The 26,225-nt window shown below is 35.1% G+C and overlaps 1 protein-coding gene across 1 annotated transcript in view; it reads left to right on the top strand.

The window, feature by feature from the left end:
• Wdr76 (WD repeat domain 76) overlaps nucleotides 1–26,225 on the top strand; it is a 48,012-nt gene that overhangs the window by 11,521 nt on the left and 10,266 nt on the right. The window contains exons 4-12 of the mRNA XM_005316500.5: nucleotides 774–829; nucleotides 8,176–8,302; nucleotides 10,804–10,905; nucleotides 10,999–11,042; nucleotides 12,056–12,209; nucleotides 17,908–18,066; nucleotides 20,348–20,565; nucleotides 21,518–21,670; nucleotides 23,095–23,148. Coding sequence (XP_005316557.2) covers nucleotides 774–829; nucleotides 8,176–8,302; nucleotides 10,804–10,905; nucleotides 10,999–11,042; nucleotides 12,056–12,209; nucleotides 17,908–18,066; nucleotides 20,348–20,565; nucleotides 21,518–21,670; nucleotides 23,095–23,148 — 1,067 coding nt within the window. The remainder of the gene's footprint in view (nucleotides 1–773; nucleotides 830–8,175; nucleotides 8,303–10,803; nucleotides 10,906–10,998; nucleotides 11,043–12,055; nucleotides 12,210–17,907; nucleotides 18,067–20,347; nucleotides 20,566–21,517; nucleotides 21,671–23,094; nucleotides 23,149–26,225) is intronic.

Below are 26,225 nucleotides of genomic sequence, written 5' to 3'. Positions count from 1 at the left end.
TAATAGGCAAATGCTTTACCAATTAAGCTACATCCTAGGACTGTTTGTTTTTAAATCTTAAACTTTAAGAATAGATGGGAGTATACTTTTTATAGGGAGCTTTAAGGATAAAAGATGTCTATGCTAGTGTTTATGATCACAGCTAAAGGTATAATTTACATTGGTGTTTTCACAATGGGGGTAAAATTTCTGTGTGTGAAAGAATAGCTGTTTAGGAGGGTGTAATTGCCCCCACCAAAGATATCAAACCCTTAACTTTACAAAATAAGTAATTGATTTCTCTGAATAATAGATTCCTAGATATTCTGTGTTGTTTGCACCAGGTAGGTGAGGGGATTAATTGAAGGATTAAATTGTTAAATCATCAGCAATTGAAAATTTATCAGAAATACATAATCTATGATTTTAGTTAACAAAATAGGATTTGATTTAGAAAAATATCACATTTTTTTCTGGGAAAAAAATATAAAGTAATTTTGCCAGTAGTAGAGGTTGAAGCTTGTTATTTGTAATAGTATGTTTGAGTTAATTTTGCATTTCATCATGTAAACTCATTAGCAACTTTGTCTGAAGTATCAGAATATCAGTGTATTGGGCAGCATTATTTACTTGCCTTTATTGTGGATAGTATATTTATCTCATGTCTACCATGGAAAACAGGTATTCTGTCTTAAGGATCTTTATTTGCTGAATAGACTTTAATATTTTAAAAGTTAAGCTATGTGGTTATAAGATAGCATTTTTACATGCGTATGTATTTTGTGTACTTTCAGTCAGCTGCAAGGCTCCGTGAAATGATAAAGAAGAGACAACCTCCTAAGTCCAAGAGGTAAAAGATGTGGTTACAGTGGCTGGACCATGATATTTTGTTGTGGGTTTTTTTTTTTTTTTTTTTTTTTTTTTAGGCATTTTTATAATAATGGGTGATGTTTGTAATTTTTTTTTTATAATTTTTTTTATTGGTTGTTCACAACATTACAAAGCTCTTGACATATCATATTTCATACATTAGATTGAAGTGGGTTATGAACTCCCAATTTTACCCCAAATGCAGATTGCATAATCACGTCGGTTACATATCCACAATTTTACATAATGCCCTATTAGTAATTGTTGTATTCTGCTACCTTTCCTATCCGCTACTGTCCCCCCTCCTCTCCCCTCCCATCTTCTCTCTCTACCCCATCTACTGTAATTCATTTCTCTCCTTGTTTATTTTCCCATTCCCCTCACAACCTCTTATATGTAATTTTGTATAGCAATGAGGGTCTCCCTTCATTTCCATGCAATTTCCCTTTTCTCTCCCTTTCCCTCCCATCTCATGTCTCTGTTTAATGTTAATCTTTTTTTCCTGCTCTTCCTCCCTGCTCTGTTCATAGTTGCTCTCATTATATCAAAGAAGACATTTGGTATTTGTTTTTTAGGGATTGGCTGGCTTCACTAAGCATAATCTGCTCTAGTGCTGTCTATTTCCCTGCAAATTCTATGATATTGTCATTTTTTATTGCTGCATAGTACTCCATTGTGTATAGATGCCACATTTTTTTTATCCATTCATCTATTGAAGGGCATCTGGGTTGGTTCCACAGTCTAGCTATTGTGAATTGTGCTGCTATGAACATCGATGTGGCAGTATCCCTGTAGCATGCTCTTTTAAGGTCTTTAGAGAATAGTCCGAGAAGGGCAATAGCAGGGTCAAATGGTGATTCCATTCCCAGCTTTCCCAGGAATCTCCAAACTGCTTTCCAAATTGGCCGCACCAATTTGCAGTCCCTTTGTTGTGGTTTTATAATCTGAAAAAGTGGTATAGTAATCTTAGTAACAGATCAAAGACTCTATAATTTAATATTAATCCCTGTGGGAATCTCTGAGGGAATACTACCTTTTAATAACTTTACAGTTCTCATTTTCATCAAGAGAATATAGAGCAAATAGAATCTCCAGAGCTGAATTTTGTTTATATTTACTGTTGCTCTGAATGGAGGAATATCTTTATTTCCACAAAATAAAGATTTCTACTTTTTCCCTAGAAAATCATTTTCATTTTCATTTTTTTTTTTTTGTACTTGGTATTGAACTCAGGGACAGTCAACCACTGAGCCCTTTTTTGTGTTTTATTTAGAGACAGGGTCTCACTGAGTTACTTAGGGCCTTGCTAAGTTGATCAGGCTGGCTTTGAACTCATGATCCTTACGCCTCAGCCTCCTGAGCCACCAGGTTTATAGGCATATACCACCATGCCTAGCCAGAAAATTATTATTCTTTTTTTTTGGTGCTGGGGATCAAACCCAGGTCCTGTGCATGCAAAGCAAGCACTCTACCAACTGAGCTATATCCCCAGCCCCAGAAAAATCATTATTCTTGAAGATTCTTCTCAGGGCCAGCGGGTATAGTTCAATGGTAGGGTGCTGGCTCTTGCCTTGATTGTGTTCCCAGTACCACAGAAAACAACTACCAAACCAAAAAACTCAAAAACAACAACAAAAAACCCTACTGGGGTTGAACCCCTAGGGCATTCTACCACTGTGCTACATTCTCAACCCTTTTTATTTTGAGCAGAGTCCTGCTAAATTGCTAAGGCTGGCTTTGAACTTTTTTTTTTCCAAAATTTTTTTTTTTTAGTTGGGCACAATGCTTCTATTTTATTTATTTATTTTTAATTTTTATTTTTTTTAACATTTTCATTTTTTTAAAGAGAATGAGAGAGAAGGAGAGAGGGAGAGAATTTTTTTTAATATTTATTTTTTAGTTTTCGGCAGACACAACATCTTTGTATGTGGTGCTGAGGATCGAACCTGGGCCGCACGCATGCCAGGCGAGCGCACTACCGTTTGAGCCACATCCCCAGCCCCTATTTATTTATTTTTATGTAGTGCTGAGGATCGATGGAACCCAGTGCCTTGTGCAGGAGCACTCTACCGCTGAGCCACAACCCCCAGCCCTGGCCTTAAATTTTTGATCTTCTTTCCTCAGCCTCTGAGTAGCTGTGCCACTCACTGTGCCTACCTCATTCTTTCTTTTTATTTTTCTGACTATCCTTTTGCTTTTCAGTTAACTTTTCAGTCCTAGAATAAGGGAAGGGAATTAACATTTATTGAATGTCTATGAAACATAGTACAGTGACCTTAAAAGTTTGTCCTGTATTATCTCATTTAATTCTAAATGTGGTAGGTAATATATCTATATTATGAGTTAGAAAAAGGCTCAGAGATATATTTGCCCAAGTTCAAAACAGCTTATAAATGGTAGCTCTAGGATTTGAACTCTGGGATTATTTTAGCTTGAATTGTCTCTTGCATTTTAGCAGCACCTACATATAAATGAGGAAACTAAAATTCTTGGTATCATTAGCTCATTTATTTTGTGCTAGATGCTAATGAACTGTGGCTTCAAGTGTGAAGAGTTGTCATAGGAGTTAATACTGAAAAAACAATATCACTGGTCTTGTAACTATACATTTGTGCTTTTATTTTATTTTTTTTCCTCTACTGGGAAAAATCCAGCTTTATTGCTGAGAGAGGATGTCACTGAATTGTCCTAGTTGGCCTCAAATTTGTTATCCTCTTGACTCAGCTTCCCAAGTAGCTATGATTATAGGCATGTGCCACAGTGCCCTGTTTACATTTATTTTTTTTTATAAGGAAAGATTGGTGATTTATTATTAAATTACCTAACCCAAATTTCTAGCACTTAGTAATTGTAAGATAACAGTATCAAGTTACCAAGTTGGTAGTGTTGAAGTTATATAATAAGGGAAAGAGCACAGCCTTTGAAATTTAACAAGTTTGGGTTCAATTTTTTTTTTCTTTTTTTCTGTGCTCTAGATTGAACCAGGACTTCATGCATGCTAGGCTGGGTACAGCCCAGCCCCTGGGTTCAAGTTTTGATTTAGCCATGTAGAGTTGTAGTATCAACTGTGTATAATTTACATATTTTTTTCTGATCTGTAAAGTTAACATTATATGAATCCAGGGAGATTTAAATAAAAAAATTAAATGTGTATTTATAAGGGATACAAAAGAAGTACATATAACATATATGTATAGTTGAAAACTTTATAGTAATACAAACCCCTCAACCACATACCTGGCATCTAAGTTAATAGAAATTACAATATATATATATTTTTCCCCAGTACTGGGGATAGAATCCAGGGGTGCTTTATTATTGAACCCCTTTTTTTAAATTTTGAGACTGGGTCTCAGTAAATTGCTTAGGACCTCACTAAGTTGTTGAGGCTGGCTTTGAACTTCTGATCCTCCTGATACAACTAATATGCTGAATAATTTTGTTTTGCTTTCAGTACTATAATCCTAGCCCCAAATATGCTGGTAATTATTCTTTCATTTATGATTTTGCTATCTATGAATGTATCCTTAAATAATATATTGTTTTGTCTTTTTTTTTTTTTTTTTCTTTTTGGTACTGGTGATTTAACTCAGTGCTTAACCACTGGAACACATCCCTAGTCCTTTTTATTTTTTTGAGATAGGGTCTCATTAAGTTGCTTAGGGCTTCAATAGTTTTGCCTATTTTCCCACCCTTGGTATGAGGGATTGAACCCAGGGGCATTTAACCACTGAGCCACATCCTTAGTCCTTTTTATTTTTTCTTTTGAGACTTGCTAAATTGCTAAGGGCCTTGCTGAGTGGCTGAGGCTGGCTTTGAACTCAGGATCTTCCTGCCTTAGCCTCCTGAGCCACTGGGATTACAGGCATGTGCCACCATGGGCAGCTTGTTTTGCTTACCTTTGCATGTTAGTTTTAAAACTTTCATGTTGGTGTATACAGTTTTATTTCATGCATATTTTTCTGCTTTAGAATATTCCATTGTATGAATGTGCTATAGTTTATTTTACTGTTAATGGACAGCAGTTGAGTCATTTCCAGATTTTCATTATTATGAAGAGTGGTGCTCTGAATTTTTTTTTTTTTTTTTTTTTTTTTTGCTGTGCTATGGACTGAACTAGGGGCCTACATGTGCTAGGCAAGCACTTTACCACTGAGCTATATACCTCTAGACCCGCCTCCAGATGTTCTAAACTTTGGTGCTATGTGTGAGAGTTTTTCAAAGAGTGGAGTTCTCTGGGAGTATATTTCTAGGGGGCTGGCTATTTGAAAGCCTAAAATATTCCATATATTCATCCTTTTTTCAAAAATTAAATGAGGAAGTGAATGCTGAATGCTTGGGTTAGCTTTTTCTTTTTTCTTTCCCTTTTGAGGATTGCACCCAGTGGTGCTTTACCACTGAATTATATTCCCAGCCATTTTTTTTTAAAGAGAGAGAGAAAGAGAGAGAGAGAGAGAGAGAGAGAGAGAGAGAGAGAGAGAGAGAGAGAGAGAATTTTTTAGTATTTATTTTTTAGTTTTTGGTGGACACAACATCTTTGTATGTGGTACTGAGGATCGAACCCGGGCCGCATGCATGCCAGGCAAGTGTGCTACCGCTTGAGCAACATCCCCAACCCCATATTTTTTTTTTTCTTTTTTGGTTCCAGGGATTGAAACCAGGGACATTTAACCACTGAGTCACATCCCCAGCCCTTTTTTGCATTTTATTTAGAGACAGGGTCTCACTGAGTTGCTAAGTGCATTGCTAAGTTGCTGAGGCTGGCTTTGAACTCTTGAGCCACCTGCCTCAGCCTCCTGAGTCACTGGGATTATAGCTGTGCGCCACCATGCCTGGCTTCCCAGCCATTTAAAAAATTTTTTTTTAGTTGTAGATGGACACAATGCCTTTATTTTATTTATTTTTATGTGGTGCTGAGAATTGAACTCAGAGCCTCACATGTGCTAGGCAAGTGCTCTTCCATTGAGCCACAACCCCAGTCCCCTTGACATTTAAAATTTTTTTTTTTTTTTAAATTTTGAGACTAGGTCTCACTAAATTGCCCAAACTGGACTAGAACATACTATCTTCATGTTTCTCTGTTTCTGAGTAGCTAGGATTACAGGCATGTGCCATCACACTTGACTTAGTATTTTTCAATAAATAGTGATTATTACTAATTCCTCTGAACTAATGTGAACTGTAGCTGAGAATTTTTTCTTTTTTTTTTTTTTGGTCTGGGGTTAGAACACCCAGGGGCATTTTGCCACCATGCTACAGCTCTAGTTCTTTTTATTTATTTATTTGGAGACGGGGTCTTGTTTAATTGCTTACAGTGTCACTAATTTTGCTGAGACCGGCTTCAAACTTGTGACGCTCCTCTCTTAGCCTCACAAGTTGCTAGAATTGCAGGTGCCACTGTGCCAGACTATAGCTAATGATTTTGCATGTGAATTTTTTTTCTTTTTGCAGTGGTTGGGTCAAATCTTATAGACTTGAGTATGCTAGACAAGTGTTCTGCCATTGTGCTATTGCCCCCAACCTTGTATAGCTGGCATTAGTAGAGATGAAATATGAATTATTGGAAACAGGAAATCTTCTCTTTCCCAAATATATTTTAATGTATTATCTCTCTTTTTAAAAATACCCTTATTTGCTTATTTATTTTTATGTGGTGCTGAGGATTAAACCCAGTGCCTCAAATGTGCGAGTAAGTGCTCTACCGCTGAGCCATAATCCCAGCCCCACAAATATTTTTTAAGAATTGCTTTAAAAAAAAAAAAAAGGAGTCCCCAGAATATAGTTCAGTGGGTAGAGTACATGTGTGAAACTAAAAAAATTTAAATGAAAAATTGATACATAAAAAAGTAGGGGAAAAGTGGGCTTGGTCACTCATATCTGTAATCCTAGTGATGCAGGAGGCTGAGGCAGGAGGATTGCAAGTTCAAGGCCAGTCTGGGCAATTTAAACCTAGTCTCAAAATAAAAAAGTGAAAAAGGGGGCTGGGGATATGGCTCAAGCGGTAGAGCGCTCGCCTGGCATGTGTACGGCCCGGTTTTGATCCTCAGCACTACATACAAACAAAGATGTTGTGTCTGCCGAAAACTAAGAAATAAATATTAAAAAAAAAAAAAAAGTAAAAAAGGCTGGGCAGTAGTTTAGTATTAACAGTGTCCCTTGGGACAAGAACACAAAAACAATTACCAAAGAAACTATCTTCAGACCTTACACATACTTAATTTGCCAATATTTGATATCTTCCTAGATGTCCCATTGATAGTTCAGCCCTTTCAAACATAATTTTGCTATGTTCATATGTGAATACATCACAGTGAATCTCCATATTATATACAACAAGAATGGAATCCTAATTATAGTAAGATGTATTCTATGTATATATTATATGTCAAAATATATCCTACTGTCATGTATATCTAAAGAGAACAAATAAACACTTTTGTGACCTAGTTAAAAATGAATAAATAAATAACAGAGCCGGAGTTGTGGCTCAGTGGTAGAGTGCTTGTCTAGCATGCGTGAAGCACTGGGTTTGATCCCTGGCACCACATAAAAATAAACAAATAAAATAGAAGTATTGTGTCCGTCTACAACTAAAAAATAAATAAATAAATAAAAAACAAAACAAAACAAAACAAAAAAACAGTGCCCCTAGGTTCAATACCTCCAAAAGAAGTAGGGGATGTGTATGAGTTAAAAAATAAACTGTTTGAAGGAAAATGCAATGAAACATTTAACTCTTCCTCCCATTCTTAGTTTTCCAGGCCTTCTTTCTAAAAGATACTAGTTAATAGTTTCATATATATTCCTTTATGGGTAGCCTCAGAATGTACAAATGTATGTGTAACCTTTTTGTAAACATGTACTGGGCCTCATTTTTATGTCTTACAACTTAAGAGTTCATTTTATTAGCACCCAAGGATCTGTTTCATTCTTTCTCTAGTACTGAGGATTGAACCCAGGGCCACGAGCATGCTACTAGGCAAGTGCTCTACCTTTAAGCTGTAGCCCCAGCCAATATTTCATTCTTTTCTATAGTTGCATATTATTCATACACCAGAAAATATTTTATGTCCTTCACTTCTTCATGCTGAAATTTAGGTTAGTTCAGTCTCAAAATAAAAAAGTAAAAAAGGCTGGGGAGTAGCTTTTTTATTAAAATCAGATTTTTTATTAAAATCACCGTGGAGATGTATATATCTATATATCTTTATATATTTATACACACACTCATCTATGGTACCCATTCCTAGAAGTTCTCTCTTTAATATCAGTAAATGCATTTTATTATTTTATGAGTATAACAAGAATTTTTTCCCACTCCTTTAGAAAGAAGCCTAAGAAGAGAGAAAATGAGATTGGATGTAGAAGGTCAATGCGATTGCTAAAAGTGGATCCTTCAGGAGTTTCATTACCAGCAACTCCAACACAGCCGACATTAGAAGAAGATGAAAATGTAAGAAAGAGTGCAAATATAATATATAATATGAAAGTTTAAAGTGTTTGAAACAGAATGTTTTGAAAATAATGAGTTATTTTAATTTTTTATTTTTTAGAGAGAGAATTTTTTTTTTTTAATATTTATTTAGTTTTCTTCGGACACAACATCTTTGTAGGTGGTGCTGAGGATCGAACCCAGGCCGCACACATGCCAGGCGAGCACGTTACTGCTTGAGCCACATCCCCAGCCCCTTTATTTTTTATTTTTTAAAAATATTTATTTTTTAGTTGTAGGTGGACACAATATCTTTATTTTTATGAGGATTGAACCCAGTGCCTCACGCATGGTAGGTGAGCCCTCTACCTCTGAGCCACAACCCCAGCCCTGAAAACGATGAGTTATTTGCATTTCATTAATAGTACTTGAATGTAATATCATTTAATGAGTAAGATTTCAAAGTTATAAAGACTGGATTGTTCTGTACTTCTGCAGGACTTACCTATCATGGAGTTGTAGGTAAATTACTATAAATTATTTAACCTTTCTGAGCCTCAGTTTCTCCATTTTAAAAATGGCAGTAATAGAAGTTTTCAAGGGCTATCATGAGGATTAAATGAAATAGTATCTGTAAATTTCCTTACATTGTATTAAGAGCTTAATAAATAATAAAAAGTAATTATTAATGTTATTAATAAGTAATATGTGATATCAGTGAAGTTCCCTTGCTATAGCTTAATTTTATACTACCAGTGAGTGGAAACATTTTAATTTATTAAATAAGATTTGTAATTATACTTTTAATTCATGAGCTCCTACTGTTTTTAATGTTTTATATCTAAGTTCTTAATTATAAATTGGAAGATAGTACTAATTAGGTTGGTGCCTTGGGAGCTAATTGCAAATCAAGGTGATATGGAAAGCAGCATAGTAGAATAGCTTCCAAATTTTATTGAAGCACTAACCCATGATAAGAAACATTTATGGACTGGGGATGTGGCTCAGTGGTAGTTAGCTTGCTTAGCATGTTTAAGACCCTGGGTTCAATCTTTACCACTGCAAACACATACACACACACACACGCACACGCACACGCACACACAAACACAAACACACATTCTTCTGAAACAATAGTTTTGTGAAATGACAACTTTACTATTTGCGTGCATTTTGGTATTTTTTATTCTATTCTCATTCACTGTAGTTGCTGTTTTTGACAAATTAAAATGATTTCATAGCCTATTATTTGATTTCAACCTGTATTTTCTAAAACATTGGCATAGAATAATAGCAATGAGTACTGAACTGAACTAATAGGAGTTCTTCCTAGATCTTCCAGTTATTGGCAATGTAACTTGGTCAAATAACTTCTCTGAATTATGGTGTCTTTAAAAAGTGGTATCATTGAATGAATTGTCAAGAGGGTTAAATAAGATAGGAGACCTGGCATTCATTCATTTATTTTTATTTATATATATATTTAAACAAATTTTTTTAAGTTGTTGATAGACTTTTATTTTATTTATTTATATGTGGTACTGAGAATTGAACTCGGTGCCTCACACATGCCAGACAAGCATGCTACCATTGAGCTCCAGCCCCTATTTATATGTATTTTAACAGACACATAGTTATTGTACATATCTATGGGTTACAGTGTGGCATTGCAATACATGTATATAATATGTAATGATCAGAATAAAGTGATGTATCTGTCATCTCAGACATATATTTGTTTGGGAACATTAAACATCTCTATTATTTTCAAATAGTAAATTAATTGTTGTTAAGCATAGTTGTCCTCCTATTCTATTAGGAGTTATTCCTCTGATCCATCTGCATCCCTGTACCCATTAACCCTCTTTCCATCCCTTCTTCCTCCCCACTGTTCCCAGGCTCCGGTAACACTATTCTGGTTTTTACTTCTTTAGAATCAACTTTAGATTCCATTTATAGTGAAAATGTGCAGTATTTGTCTTTCTGATTTATTTTACTTAACATAATGTCCTCCAGTTTCATACATGTTGCTGCAACTAAAAATTTTTTCTGAATAGTTTTCCATGGTGTATAAATAACATTTTCTTTATTCATTTTTAATGGACATTTAGTTTGATTTTATATCTTGACAATTGTGAATAATGTTACAAATAATATATCTCCTTAACATACTGATTTTATTTTTTTGAATATATATCCAGTAGTGGGATTGTTGGATCATATGTTAATTCTATTTCTAGTTTCCTGAGGAACCACCATATGGTTTTTCATAATGGTGGCATTAATTTGCATTCATACCAACAGGGAATGAGAGTTCCTTTCTCTACATCCTTGCCAGCATCTGTTGTTTTTTGTTGGCATTCATTTATTGAATAATTATTTTTGAATAACTGTGATGTGCTATCACTGTTGTTGGTATTGACAGTAAAGTAGTGAAAAAACAGACAAATACCCTTTGCCTTTTTGAATGTGTAATTCTAGGGCAAGGAGACAAACAATAAACTTTTTATTTTTGATTACAGCCTTTGTTACCTCCTGGGCCTTTAGAAATGATTCCTGAAAATCAAGATGACAACAATGAACTATTTAAAGAATTTCTGCAGACATGGGGTAAAATGAACAAGGTATAACTTGGCAGAGCTTATAGCTTTTAGTATCATCTGTTAAGGAAATTTCCATGTATATTAACAGCACTTTGGTTTCTATTCATGTTTCAGACAAGTCTTAAGAACACTGAAAAGGGGCTGTTCAGCATTAAAAGGTAAATTAAAATTCCTTGCCTTTGTTTTACATTTTTTTAAGACATTTGAGCTACAAAAGCTATATAATATTATAGGAATTTTGAACATGAGGTGAAAAAATATCCCCTGTATTTCTACCCTACAATAACTGTTGTTTTTGTTTTTGTATATTTCCTTTCAGGTGTTATCATATGTAATACCAGTAGAATGTAAGCTTTACGAAGGCAGGGATTTTGTCTCAATAACTAGAATAGTGCCTGGCACATAGTATATATTTATTCAGTGTTGAAGAAAATGAGTGAATTCACATTTTTACAACAATGTATTCTAAAGTATATACAATTTTGCATTAGGCTTTTTCATTTGTGGTTATATGTTACTAGAGTCTTTAAAATTATTAAATAATTGCATAATAATTCATTGAGTAGGTGAAATTTTTACTTAACCTCCTTCTGCCTATTTAGTATTTGGGGTTATTTTCCATTTAGTTTTGTGTAATTGTATAATATTTGTTGAAGTGTTTCTATGACAGTGGATTACTTTCTCAGAATAGATTTCTGGAAGTGGGTCTAATGAGTCAGATATTGTGGAATTTTTTAATAGCTTTTAGTACACACTATTAAATCATTTTCCAAAAATCTTTTTTTCCCCCCTCCTGAAAATCTTATATGAACTCACTCTAAAACTAGCAATACATGTGAGTGTGTGTGTTTATATTTTTAAAATTTTTCAGTGCTGGGATCAAATCCTGACCCTCATGTGTGGGGCAATGCTCTATCACTGAGCCTATAGCCCTAGCCTGAGTATGTATGTTTATCTGTGGCCTCCTGGTTTTTGATATCATCATTAAAATTATTAAAGGTAATTTTATAATTCAAAAATGGTACCTCACTATTTTATTTCCTCAGTTAATCAGGAGGTTGAATATTTTCCAACATTTATTTACTATGACTTTCTTTTTTGAATCATCTTTTACTTATTTTGACTATTGAGATTGGTTTTACTTTAAAAATGTAACATTTTAATTTTGTAGCTACAAAGCCAATTTAAATGGAATGGTTATTAGTGAAGATGCTGTTCATAAAGTTACCAATGGCTCAATATTCTCTGTGGCTCTCCACCCATCAGAAACTAGAACTTTGGTAGCAGCTGGGGCCAAAAGTGGGCAAATTGGACTTTGGGATTTGGTAAGTTCTTATTACTTTCTTTTTTTTTTTTTTTTTAAAGGTATTCAAGTTTGACTGAAGCAAATAGTCTTAAGAAGACTAGCTGAGAGACATTCATTTATACCTATAACTTGAGATAGAATTGCTTTATGATTCTAAATTTTAGAAATCTAGAGGAATTAAATTTGTTTTTATAGAACTTTAACATTTTTAGCTTGAATATCATTAGCCATCTGGGCATAAATTAACTGCCAGGAGACTTTAAATGTATATGTGAAAAAGTCACATAAAATTCATAGTTTTTAAATTATGTTTAAAATATGATCTACTGTGATCTAAATGTTGTATCCCCCTCCAAATTCATATGATGACTTCCTAATCCCCAAAGTGATGATATTAGGAGGTGTGGGGCCTTGGGAGGTGAGTAGGTCATGCATGGGATTATTGCCCTTATAAAAGAAACCCAGTAGAGACCCCTTTCATCTTCCACAGGGACAGAGCTAAAAGTGACCATCCAGAAACCAGAAAGTAGGCCTTTGATAGATAACTAAATGATCCAGAACGTGGATTTTGGATTGCCAAACCATCAGACTTGAGAAATAATTTTTTTTTATTTTTATAATTTTGGTACTGGAAATTGAACCCGGAGGTGTTTTACCACTGAACTACATCCCCAGCCCTTTTAATTTTTCTTATTTTGAGAAACTAATTAAAATTGTAAGTTCAGTTCTCAGGCACATAGCCACATCATTTTGGTCACCTTAGAAAGTTCTTTTGACCAGCACTTCTTTGGAACAAATTAGTAAGAACATTAATTCAGCAAAAATAAAGCTGAAAGGCGAGATGATAAAATAACAGAATGAGATGAAAAAGATTGTAAAACAAAGGAAACAGATTGAAGATTAATGAAACTAATATTAGGCGAGAGCAAGGAACAGAATAGCTATTACAGAAAATCAAATTGGAGATATTATAGGAAGGATTTGTGATACTCAACCACGATGAGAAAGGCTTAGAGAAGCCAATAGAAAGACAGTCAAAGATGACCCAACAAATGAAACTGAGTGTATTGAAAAAGAACTTTTCCTGAAATGAAGATAGAATTGAATGGCAGCTGAAGATGATCCCATGTTCTAGAGAAATTTTTAACTTAATAGATAAAGAAATCTTCAGGTAAAAAAAAAAAATTCAAGGGGCTGGGGTTGTGGCTCAGTTGTAGTGTGCTTGTCTCACACATGTGATGCACTGGGTTTGATCCTCAGCAAAATAAAAAAAAAAAAAAAAGATATTGTGCCCATGTGTAACTAAAACAAAGAAAAAAAAAACAAATTCAGTATGAAGAGCCTGGCTTGTCTCAGTTTTCTATAGCAATATTATAAAGTTCTGAGAGAAAGACATATGGCCCTGGAATACTTATCCAGCTAAAGAAACCGTTTTTGTGTAATGGCAGCAGGTAGATAAAAAAATAAATAAAATAAAAAACAGCAACCTAAAGAAATATGTGAAAAAATTCAAGACTCATGAGTTTCTCTGGAAAAATGTTTGGCAGCAAATTCTGGCCAAATCAACCCTATCACTTGGGAGGCTAAGGCAGGAGAGTCAAAAATTTGAGGCCAGGCAAGGTAACTTAGACTCTGTCTCAAATAAAATGGGCTGGGGTTGTAGCTCAGTGGTAGAGCACTGACTAGCATGCATAAGGCCTTGGGTTCAATTCTAGTACTGCTAAAAAATTGAAAAAAATATAGTAAACCAAGATTAAGAATTTAGTAATGAGATCGGGGATGTAGCTCAGTGGTAGACTGCTTGCCTAGCACATATTAAGGCCCTGGTTTTGATCTCTCTCTCTTTTTCAGGGTCTCACTGAATTGCTTAGTGCCTCACTAAGTTGCTAAGACTGGCTTTGAACTCATGATCTTCCTGCCTCATCCTCTAGAGCCGCTGGGATTAACAGGCATTCGCCACAGTGCCTGGCACACTTTTTATTTTTTAATCTCTCACTTTTAGATAATTTCTATTGATTAAGAACATTATTCTGTCTTTCTCTAACCACCCTTTCTACATTCCCATATTTTATTATATTATTTTTATCTACCCTGATAACATTAATACTGAGTTCTACAACCATAATTCCTATGGCTGTTTAACATTTAATAATAGTTCAGCATTTAAGTGAATTGAATGTTCATTATCAATTTTTTTCCTAAGGTTTTCTACTCCTAAATTCTTTTTTTTTTTTTTAGTTTAAGCATAAGGATCAAAACCATGCAGGCACAGTGATGCATGCCTGTTAATCCCAGCAGCTTGGGAAACTGAGGCAGGAGGATCTCAAGTTCAAAGCCATCCTCAGCAACTTAGTGAGGCACTAAGCAACTCAGCAAGGCCCTGTCTCTAAATCAAATACAAAAAAGGGCTGGGAATGTGGCTCAATGGTAAAGCATCCCTGGGTTTAATCCCTGTAACCCCTCCCCCTCCAAAAAAAAATAGAATAAATAAAAAGTGTAATGACTATAGCTGCTTTATGTTTTACATTTTTTCCTTTATAGGAGACAATATATCTTGTGAAGAATTATCTGAAGTTCAAAAATTTCCTTAGCTTCATTTTCTTTTGTTATTTTGAAGTAGAGTTGAATTCAATACTATTAAAAAATGGCATGTACAGCATGGTCCTATTTTTCCTAAGTTTCTTCATTGTCTCTGTCATGCTGTCTGCATAGGACTGTATAAAGAAATCTGTAACTCTCATTCAGTATTTACTCAATATTTTCTTTAATTGTTTTTTTAGTTGTAGATGATACCTTTAAGTTTCATGTATTTTTATGTGGTCCTGAGGATAGAACCCAGTACCTCACATATGCTAGGCAAGCACTTTACCACTGAGCCACAGCCCGAGCCCACAATATTTTCTTGATAAAAAAAAAATCAAGATTTGTAATGATTTGTAATGGATTTGTAATGATTTTTAAAAATTTTCATCTTTGTGCATCTGTATTGTTTTTCTTTTTTTTTTGAGGGGGGTGGGTACTGGGGATTGAACCCAGGGTCTCAACTCATGCCAGGTGTTTTAGTTAACTATTTTGCTGCGTGACCAAAAGACTTGACAAGAATAATTTTAGAGGATTTTGAGATTCAAGGTTTTAGAGGTTTCAGTCTGCATGTGGTCTTTCTGGGCCCAAGATGAGGCAAAAACATCATAGCAGAAGGCTATAGCAGAGGAAAGCAGCTGGGGACATGGCACCAGGAAGTGGAGAGAGACTCTGCTTTCCAGAGATAAAATTTGAACCCCCTAAGGTTTACCCCAAGGACCCAACACCTCTAGCCACACATTCCCTGTTTACCATCACCACTAGGTTAATCCCTGATGTCACACACTTATTAGGTCAAGGCTCTGATTACCCAGTCCTTTTACCTCTAAATATTCTTGCGTTGCTGCACACATGAGCATTTGGGGGATACCTCAAATCCCCAACCTCTGTATAAAGATATTTGTAATCCTCCCGCAATTTTTTTTTTTAAATCTTGATATTTTGGATTTGTTGTGATTTTTTTTTTTGAATTTTCGTCTTTGTACATTTCTGTATTTTCTTTCTTTCTTTTTTTTTTCTTTTTTTTGTATTGGGGATTAAACCAGGGTGCTTTAACTGCTGAGCTCCATACCCAATCATTTTTTTTTGTTTCATTTTGAGATATGGTCTCACTAGGTTGCTTATGGCCTTGCTAAGTTGCTGATGCTGGCTTTGAAACTGTGAATTTCTTGTCTCAGCCTCCCAAGGTGCTGGGGTTACAGATGGGTGCCACCATGCCTAGCCCATTTTAGTTCTTTATAACAATAGATAGTTCTGTTTTTCTAGAAAATAAATGTTATAAACATTATGCCAAGATATCAACAGTTGTTAACTTTTCATAGGAGAATGTGTGTGATTGTAATTTTTTTCCTTTTCTTTCTATTTTCCTTGTTAAAAATTTTTTTTTCTTAATTTTAAAATTTAAAATAAAAATCAAGGGCTGGGGTTGTGGCTCAGAGGTAGAGCACTCGCCTAGCATGTGCAAGGACCTAGGTTTGATCCTCAGCACCACATAAAAATAAATAAAATAAAGGTATTATGTCCAACTACACCTAAAAATAAATATTAAAAATAATATTTTCTAAAAAATAAAAGTAAAAACCAAAATTGACTATTTCAGAGCAGACTAAGCCAGAATTGGAAATAATCATTGCTCTGGTTTATAATATGCTATATGGTATAGGAACCCAAATCTGAAAAATGACTTCTTAGGAGTTGGTAATCCAATTGAATAAAGGCTAATCCTTAGATGTAGTAATATTAATATGGAAATTCAAATGTGTGAATTTTCATTGTGCATTTAGTATACAAAATACTTTTAAAACTATAATTTTTCTGCCAGAACCAAATACCTTATGAAAAGTTGGAGGCCAGCCTGGACAACATAATGAGAACCCATGTTTAAAAAAATTATACTGAGAATAATGTTAATATTACTTAGAAAGCAAAGTGTTAATGATATTGATACTGTAGTAATGAATTAATGTCATGTGAAATAAAGAGTATATTTCTAATTTCCTGGGGGATTTCATCTTGTGAAGTCATAAAAGTATGATTTAAAAACATTTTTTTGGGGGCGTGGATACCAGGTATTGAACATGGGCACTCAACCACTGAGCCACATCTCCAGCCCTATTTTGCATTTTGTTTAGAGGGTCTCACTGAGTTGCTTAGCACATCGCTTTTTGCTGAGGGTCACTTTGAACTTATAACCCTCCTGTCTTAGCTTTCTGAGATGCTTAAAAATTAACTTGATGCTGTCCCATAATTCTTGGATGTTCTGGCGAGTATGTGAGGAAAAAGGTATGTTCATACACTGCTGGTGGGACTGCAAACTGGTGCAGCCCATATAGAAAGCAGTATGGAGATTTCTTGGAAAATTGAGAATGGAACCACCATTTGACCCATCTGATTCATGGGTAGGGAGTGGGAGCATGGGAGGAATAGACAAACTTTAGATAGGGCAAAGGGGTGGGAGGGGGCATGGGGTTAAAAGTGATGGTGGAATATGATGTCCAAAGTACATGTATGAAAACACGAATTGGTGTGAATATACTTTGTATACAACCAGATATGAAAAATTGTGCTTTTTATGTGTAATAGAAATTTTAATGCATTTTGCTGTCATATATAAATAAAAAATTAATTAAAAAAAGGTAGTTAAAAAAAAAGTTAATTTTTGAAACAATCTTGCCCAGACTGGTTTCTTAACTCCTGAGCTCAAGTGATCCTCTTACTTAAGCCTCCTGAGTGCTAAGGCTACAGGTTCATGAGACCATGCCTGGCAGAAGTAGTGATCCACGTGCTATTTGTCTGTGTCGTCCCCCCGCCCCACCATGCCCCCACTATTGTAAAGAAACTAGTTTGCTATTTGTGAAAAGCTGGACACTTAAAATTAATGTGATTTGGTATTGTTGATTTGAAAATTATAAGAAGAAAATTAAATTGTAAGAAAATTAAAACTATCAGAAAATGATAAGAGAAAATAATTTAATGTCATTTCCTAATTCTGACTATTTGAATGGGAGAGTGGTTGCTGTTATAGACTTAAAAAAGACAATATAATCCAGATGTAAATACTTTAATTACATAATAACATAGTAAATATGTACTTTTCACTAGTTTTTAATCTTTTTTTCAAATTCCACCTCTTCCAGACCCAGCAAAGAAAAGAAGATGGAGCATATGTTTTTTATCCCCATAGTCAACCTGTTAGCTGTCTTTACTTCTCACCTGCCAATCCAGCCCACCTACTGTCATTGAGCTATGATGGCACGTTACGATGTGGGGATTTTTCCAGAGCTATTTTTGAAGAGGTAAATGTTAATTTGTTTATATGTTGACATCCAATGATATTCTAGATTCTCCATGAAATGCTATATGAGTGCTTTTTTTTTTTTTTTTTTTTTTGTACTGGGGGTTGAACTCATAGGCACTTGACCACTGAGCCATATCCTCGGCTCTATTTTGTATTTCATTTAGAGACAGGGTCTCACTGAGTTGCTTTGCACTTGCCGAGGCTGGCTTTGAAATTGTGATCCTCCTGTCTCAGTCTCCTTAGTCGTTGGCATGTACCATTGTGCCCGGCCACATGAGTGATTTTTATATCAGACTGAAAAGTAGTACAGTCTAAGGACTAAGTTCAATTCTCAGACCATCTATTACTAGTTGTGTGATCTTATTTGTGTCTCAATTTCCTTAGTTGTGGAATGGTATAGTCATAGTGTCTACTTTATAGGGTTGTCAGAAAGATTAAAGGAGTGAATGCAGATAAAGTATTTAGGACCAAGACTGGCACATAGTGTTTGCTTTTATTTTTAATTTTTAATTTTTTTTATTTTTTAAGAGTCAGGATTATACTCTGTTGCCCAGGCTGGCCCCAGACTTCTGGGCTCATACAATCCTCCTGCCTTAGCCTCCTGAGTAGCTGGGACTACAAGTATATACTACCACACCTGACTATTCATATTCACTGTTATTATTTGCAGAAAAATTTTAAGTAAAATAACTTATTAATTTTGAGGGAAAACACTGGAATATTTTTCTTTTGTTTATCCTTCCTACCCTTCAGACATGAATTTTGTAGGAATGAGTCTTATACCTGACAAAAAGGACAATAGAAAAATTACCCACATAATGGAATATATTATGCATATCTAAAATTTCTGGTGTGTAATATAATACAGAAATTATAAAATGTAGTTTTTAATTTATTTTTGTGATGCTGGGGATTGAAACATGGAGTGCTCTACCACTAAACTATATCCCCAGTCCCTTTTAAAATTTTGAGACAGGGTCTTGCTAAATTGCTCAAGCTGTCCTCGTACTTGGAATCTTCCTGCCTCAGCTTCTTAGTTAGCTGGGGCACCTGGTCTGGCCTAAAAATTTGATTTTTCCTCACCTTCTAGCTAAGATTTAACATGACTCTTTTTTTTTTTTTTTTTTTGGTGCTGGGGATTGAATCCAGGGCATGCTAGTCAGGTGTTCTAACACTGAGCCACATCCTCAGCCCAGATTTAACAGGTCTTGTGTGTTCTAATATGATGATGAAGCATTTAGCCCAGCTGTTCTGATCTGGTGAGGTTAGAATTGAAAATTGCTATTGGCTATACTGTGCAGGAAGCAGAGACCCAAGGGGTTTTTATTCAGAATACCTTGGGCCAAGTTTATTTGTAATTACCTCTTGGTAAGTCTTTTTCCTGAGCTGGTTTAAACTGTGCTAGTCAGATTAAAGTTTAAGTCTGCTTAAATTTAAGTTGAATGATACTCATGAATCCTTCCTCAGACACAGCCTAGATTATCAGACTACTGCTTGGAGATTTTCTAATCTATTTGACTTCTGGTGTGACAGGTCTGAAACTCCCAAGGCCTGAACAAAATATTTGGATCTCATTGTTCATATTTTGGTCTACTATTTAAATATCCATTTAATAATATTATTTAAGATGAATTTTCAGATTTGTTTAACCATGACAGATATCCTCAGTAAGAGAATTCTTACAATTTGAACTTTTAAAATTTGGATTTGAATCTTCATGAACTTTAGGATAATTTTAGATGTAGGTTTCATCATTCATTCATTCATTTATGTTTTGTATTGGGGATTGAACCTAGGGACATTTTACCACCGAGCTACATCCCCAGCGCTTCTTTATTTTATTTTTATTATGAGTCAGGGTCTCGCTAAGTGACTGCAGCTGATCTAGAACTTTCGATCCATAGCCTGATTAACTGTCAAGAATTTTAAGCTGATGAATATGCTACCACATATCTTGGACTTTGTTGGCAAAGTTACTTGTTATATTGAGATTTAATTTCAGCTGGATAGAATTCATATTTAGTCATTTTCCAGTAAATTTCACAGGGTAGATCAGGAACCAAGATTTTTTGGGTTTAAGAGATTTAGGATATGGGTAGATGAACCATTTGATTGTAGGTGAGCCTCTGAGGTGATCACCACCTTTGTTTCCATTTTGTCCTGAGCTTCCTGTGTAGATAAATGAGGTTATTTGAGTAAACTGTCTTATAATCTTTTACTAAGAATTTGTGCATTGATTTTAAGAGTGTTGTAGAAATGATTGTTATTTATGTCTTTAGGTTTATAGAAATGAAAGAAGTGGCTTTTCCTCCTTTGACTTCTTGACAGAAGATGCTTCCACTTTACTAGTGGGACACTGGGATGGAAATATGTCACTGGTGGATAGACGAACACCTGGAACTTCTTTTGAGAAACTAATTCGTTCTTCTTTGAGAAAAATAAGAACTGTTCATGTTCACCCAGTGCACAGACAGTATTTCATGACTGCAGGGTTGAGGTATGTTCTTCTGAAAATGTAATGATTTAGTCCTTTTTTATTAATATTTATTTTTTTAGCTGCAATTGGATATAATGCCTTTATTTTATTTATTTATTTCTATGGGCTCTGAGGATCGAATCCAGGGCCTTGCACATGCTAGGAGCGCTCTGCCGCTGAGCCACAACCCCAGCCCAGATTTCATGCCATGAATATATGGTTTAGTTTGGTTGTCAAACACATCTGACTTTTGTGATACACAAAGGCCAAATAATTTTCCTTTCTTCACTTAATGGGGGCTTTTCTTGAGTGAGATTTTTTTTTTAAATGAGAAATTCATTTGGATTTAATAAATAGTGAAAATATTGAAAGAAATGTACATTTTTGTTTTCATTGGCACCATATGCATATGCATTTGTTTCTAGTTTTATGAGAAGAAAATTTTTATAACTTGGGCATGATGGCATATGCCTGTAATCCCAGGAGGCTGAGGCAGGAGAATCGTGAATTCAAAGCCAGCCTCAGCAACTTAGTGAGGCGCTAAGCAACTCTGGGAGACCCTGTCTCTAAATAAGATCCAAAAAAGGGCTGGGGATGTGGCTCAGTAGTTCAGTGTCCCTGGGGTCAATCTCTGGCACTAAAACAAACAAAAATAAAATAAAATTGTATGTGATCTGTAACTTGGCTTTTTTCTTGGAGATATTGAAAAATCTGTGTTGCCTTTTTTCTTGGAGAGATTGAAAAACCAATTTTGTACATGCAGGTTATAGGTATCTGCTCTAATTTTTGAATTTTTCTAATATTTTACTTTTCATCTGTATCAATAACTTTAAAATTAAAACCGAATTAGGGGTTATGTCTTAAATGTTATTCCATGTAGCAAGTATTTGAGTTTCTATCTTATGTTTAACCCTGTTCTAGAGGCTCATTACATGTACTCTGACAACACTAATAATTCTTCCTCTCATTACAGGGATATTCATATTTATGACGTCAGGCACCTGAAACTCAGGGGAAGCCAGCCTTTGATTTCTTTGACTGAACACACGAAGAGCATTGCTTCTGCCTATTTTTCACCTGTTACTGGTAACAGAGTAGTGACCACATGTGCTGATTGTAAGCTGAGGTAAATTCAGAAGGCAGAAATATGGTTTTAAGGAATCTAAAGAGTCTGTAGCTATTGTAAAGGAGACACTTAATTTACTGTTGTTCCTATTTAATCGCTAGAGTTACTATTTTGTAGCCATATTGAGGTTCACAGAAAGCATATACTTAATGGTTTCACAGCAGTTTTGGGGTCTAGAGATTTCCTTGAGATTGGAAAAGGTCGATAGCTACCCTGGGGAATTGATGGTCAGGCTTTCTTTTCAACACTGAAGCAGCCCCCAAATCCCAATGAAACCAGGTTGTGTGTCCTCTTGGAAAGGAGATAATTTTAGCATAGGGAGAAGCTCTTACTTTGTGGACTAGGTTCTACATTATAGGTGATTTGTTGAATGGAAATTGTATAGTCCCAGACCATGGGCAGGCGGAAAACGTAGCAAAAATTTGGCTTATTTACAAACTTGTGGATATGGTTCTAGGGTTTTGGCTTTGGTATTTCTAAAGCTACTTCCTAAAAATTGATTTTAAAATCAGTTGATCCAAAGTAGAAAAGTCATTCAACAAATATCTGTTGAATATCTGACATGAGTCAGGCTCAGATATGGCACTTTATTTCTGGTTGAAAGTTTATGGAATGGCACCCATTGGGAAAAGCATGGTCTGCAATGTGTGACAGGTGCCCAGTTAGTTTCTAGCACAGTATGTGAGCATTACCAAGAGATGAAGTAAGAGAGTCACTAGGGAATGGCACCCCTGTGTCCTATTTCCACAATACAGTTTCTTTAGTCTTGAGCTACCTATTGTCCCATTCTTGTTCATTTACACTGACAAGTTTACTTTTGTTACATTAACCATTAATGATTTGGCTGTCTAGTAATCTAGGCAAGAAGCTCTAGTGTGGAGTAAGTACATTGTAATAGTTAAGCAAAATGAAAAGGGGAGATGGTAGTGATGTGTTTGGTTTCTTTCTGGCACAGTACTTAGTGGAGGCTTCTGGACTCTTTGGGTGCTGGCCCTTCAGCACCTGGAAATGATAATATCAGGCCCTCAACTGATGAGTTTTGTAGGGAAATTGCTCTTGATACATGTGTATACTTTAAGGGAATTAGCATTTTCAAATCACATCCCTGTGTATGTCTCATTGTGAATCCAAATATAGTTTGAGTCCAGATTATCACTTTAGAATGTTCATTTTAAGTTTGGAGTACTAGTTTAAATATCTCCACATAAATCCATAAATACTGGATTTTTATAATATTCCTTATAATTTTATAAAATTCTTTTAGTTCAATATATCTGCTGAGGTTAGAATATGATCCTATATATTTTAAAATAATTATAGTTAATACAACAAACCAATGAATGTCTTGTTAAATACACTGATGCTATTTCAGGAAAATTTCCAGAAATAATAAAAAGATCTATCTGGTTCATGTTATTTTGCAGAGTCTTTGACAGCAGCTGTATTTCTTCCCAGATTCCTCTCCTCACCACCATCAGGTAGGCTTCCATATGCCAAATAAACAGTTCCTGGATTGCTTTGAACTATTTGTTGGAGGGCATAAGTTAGACATCTGATTGTTAAAGAGTTGTAATAGGCCTGATTTTTGTATCACATTGTATAAGTGTCCTAGTTTTCTAGTTGCTATCCAGAGAGCTCTTGCTTCCAGGTTGCCTGTGTCTATAAAGAGGTTCAATCTCTTTTAGTCAGTAGCTATTCTCTGCAGGTGGAAGTTATTTTTGGATAAGGTTAATGACTTTATTCTGACCTGAATTACTCATGTTACTTTATTAAAGAAGACTAACTACTCATTTGCTGATGAGGCTATCTGAAGCTCTGTTTATTTGTGCTTGTTTATTCTGGGCTTGAGTGCCTTTCCCAACTTCCTACTTATTTAATTTCTTTGATCACCCTCTTTTTCCATCTGCTGTTTAGAGAGAGTGAGTGTTTTTTTACACCTATTTTACACCTTGCCTTCTCCCTTGATAACTCCGTTTTTTAGTGTTTATGAAGTTAGGGACAGGGTGTGTGATTGTTGCTTTCTGAGTTTTATAGTCTTTATAGGCTATACTTAAGTATATTTATTTTTTGTAAGTTTTTTCCCATTTAAATTTCTCTTCCATACTTTATGTTCTAGCTTATAAGTTTCTTTTTTTCATATTCACAATTTGCTTGACAAAAATTGTACATAGGCTGGGCACGGTGGCCCACACCTGTAATCTCATTGGCTCTGGAGATTGAGGCAGGAAGATTGTGAGTTCAAAGCCAGCCTCAGCAACTAAGGCGCTAAGCAACTAAGCGAGACCCTGTCTGTAAATAAAATACAAAAAAGGGCTGGGGTTGTGGCTCGGTGGTTGAGCGCCCCTGGGTCTAATCCCCAGGATTAAAAAAAAAGTACATGTTTATTGTATATAGCATGTTTTGAAATATGTATATATTATGGAATAATATATATAATATAATATATATAATTAGCATATGCATTGCTTCTCACCATTTTTTTGGGTGAGAACACTTTAAAAAATCAGTGATTTTGGGGGCTGGGGATGTGGCTCAAGCGGTAGCGCGCTCGCCTGGTATGCGTGCACCACATACCAACAAAGATGTTGGGTCTGCTGAGAACTGAAAAATAAATATTAAAAATTCTCTCACTCTCTCTCTCTCCTCTCTCACTCTCTCTTTAAAAAAAAAGTGGTTTTGAAGAATATGACACATTGTTATTAACTATAATCATCATGTATACAATAGATATCTTGAACTTATTCCCACGAGAATTTGTGTTCTTTGACCAATATCTCCCAACCCTTCCCCCACCAGCTTTTGTTAACATCATTCTGAGTTCAACTTTTTTAGATTCTTCATGTGATTGAGATTATGTGGCATTTATTTTTTGATGCCTAGTTATTTCACTAAACATGTCTTTCAGATTTGTTCATGTTGTTGCAAATGACAACATTTCTTTCTTTTTAAAGGCTGAATGGCATTGCAGTTGTATTTTATTCATTAATTGGTTGATGGACACTTAGGCTGATTCAGTAATCATGGCTATTGTGAATAATTCTGCGATGAACACAGGAGTGCAAATATCTGACTCACTGATTTAATTTTTCTTTGGATATATACCCAGTAGTGAGATTGCTGGATCTTCTTCCTCCCTCCCTCCCTCCCTCCCTCCCTTCCTTCCTTCCTTCTTTTGTAGTTGTAGATGGACAGCATGCCTTTATTTTACTTATTTTTATGTGGTGCTGAGGATTGAACCTAGTGCCTCACACATGTGAGGCAAGTCCCAGCCCTGGTAGTTCATTTTTTAAATAGTTTGAGGAACCTTCATACTGCTTTCTATAGTATCTGTACCAGTTTACATTTCCACCAACAGTGTATAGGGTTTCTTTTTCTCTACATCCTCTCCAACATTCCAACATTTACCTTTTTTTTTTTTTTTTCTTTTGTGCTAAAGATCAAACTCGGGTCCTGGTGCTTGCTAAGCAGGTACTTTACCATTGAGCTGTACCCCTAGCCCTACGCTATGACTTAATAATAGCTGTTTTAACAGAGGTGAGGGGATATTTTATTGTGGTTTTAATATGTATTTCTCTGATTTAGTGAAATTGAACTTTTAAAAAACCCATCTGTTGGCCATGTATACATCTTTTTTAAAAGAAGTATCTATTCACATACTTTGCCCATTTTCTAATTGGGTTTTTTTTTATGGAGTTGAGTTCCTTATGTATTTTGGATATTAACTCCTCAGATACAAATATTTTCTTATTTCAGATACATATATTTTCTTCCATAGATTGTCTTTTCACTCTGTAGATGATTTCCTTAGTTGTGCAATAGGTTTTTAGTTTGATAAAGTTCCATTAGTCTATTTTTTGGGGGGTGAGGGTGGTAACAAGGATTGAACTTAGGTGCTCTTAACCACTGAGCAACATCCCTAGTCCTTATTTTTTATTTTGAGACAGGCTCTTGCTAAGTTAATCAGGCCCTCACTCAGTTGCTGAGGCTGACTTTGAATTTGTAATCCTCCTGCCTCAGCCTCCCAAGCCACTGGGATTACAGGTGTGCACTACTATGCCTGACTTATTTTTTGCTTTTATTGTCTGTGCTTTTGAGTTCATATCCCAAAACTCATACTCCAGACTAATGTTATGGAACTTCCCCCTGTGTTCTTCTAGTAGTCTTCCAGTTTTAGGTCTTGCATTTAAGTCTTTAATCCATTTAAATTGATATTTGTGTATGGTAGAAATCCATTTTCATTCTTCTGTATGTGAATATCCTCTTTTTCTAACTTCATTTATTGAAGAGACTGTACTTTCCCTATTGTGTGTTCTTGGCATCTTTGTCAAAAATCAGTTGACTGTAAATGGTGTGGATTTATCTCTAGGCTGTATATTCAGATACATTTATACATATATCTATTTTTATGTCAATACCATATTAATTACAGTAGCTTTGTAGTATATTTTTAAGCCAGGTAGTGTGATCCTTCAGCTTTGTTTGCATAATATTTGATTGGCTCTTCAGAATTTTAGCATTGCTTTCTATTTTTATAAAAAATGTCTTTGGAATTTTG

Source organism: Ictidomys tridecemlineatus, chromosome 5 (genome assembly GCF_052094955.1).
Source record: "Ictidomys tridecemlineatus isolate mIctTri1 chromosome 5, mIctTri1.hap1, whole genome shotgun sequence".
In the NCBI taxonomy this organism is placed as follows: Eukaryota; Metazoa; Chordata; class Mammalia; order Rodentia; family Sciuridae; genus Ictidomys; species Ictidomys tridecemlineatus.
Note: the sequence above shows the minus strand (reverse complement) of the source record. Positions and strands in the feature narration are given on the sequence as shown.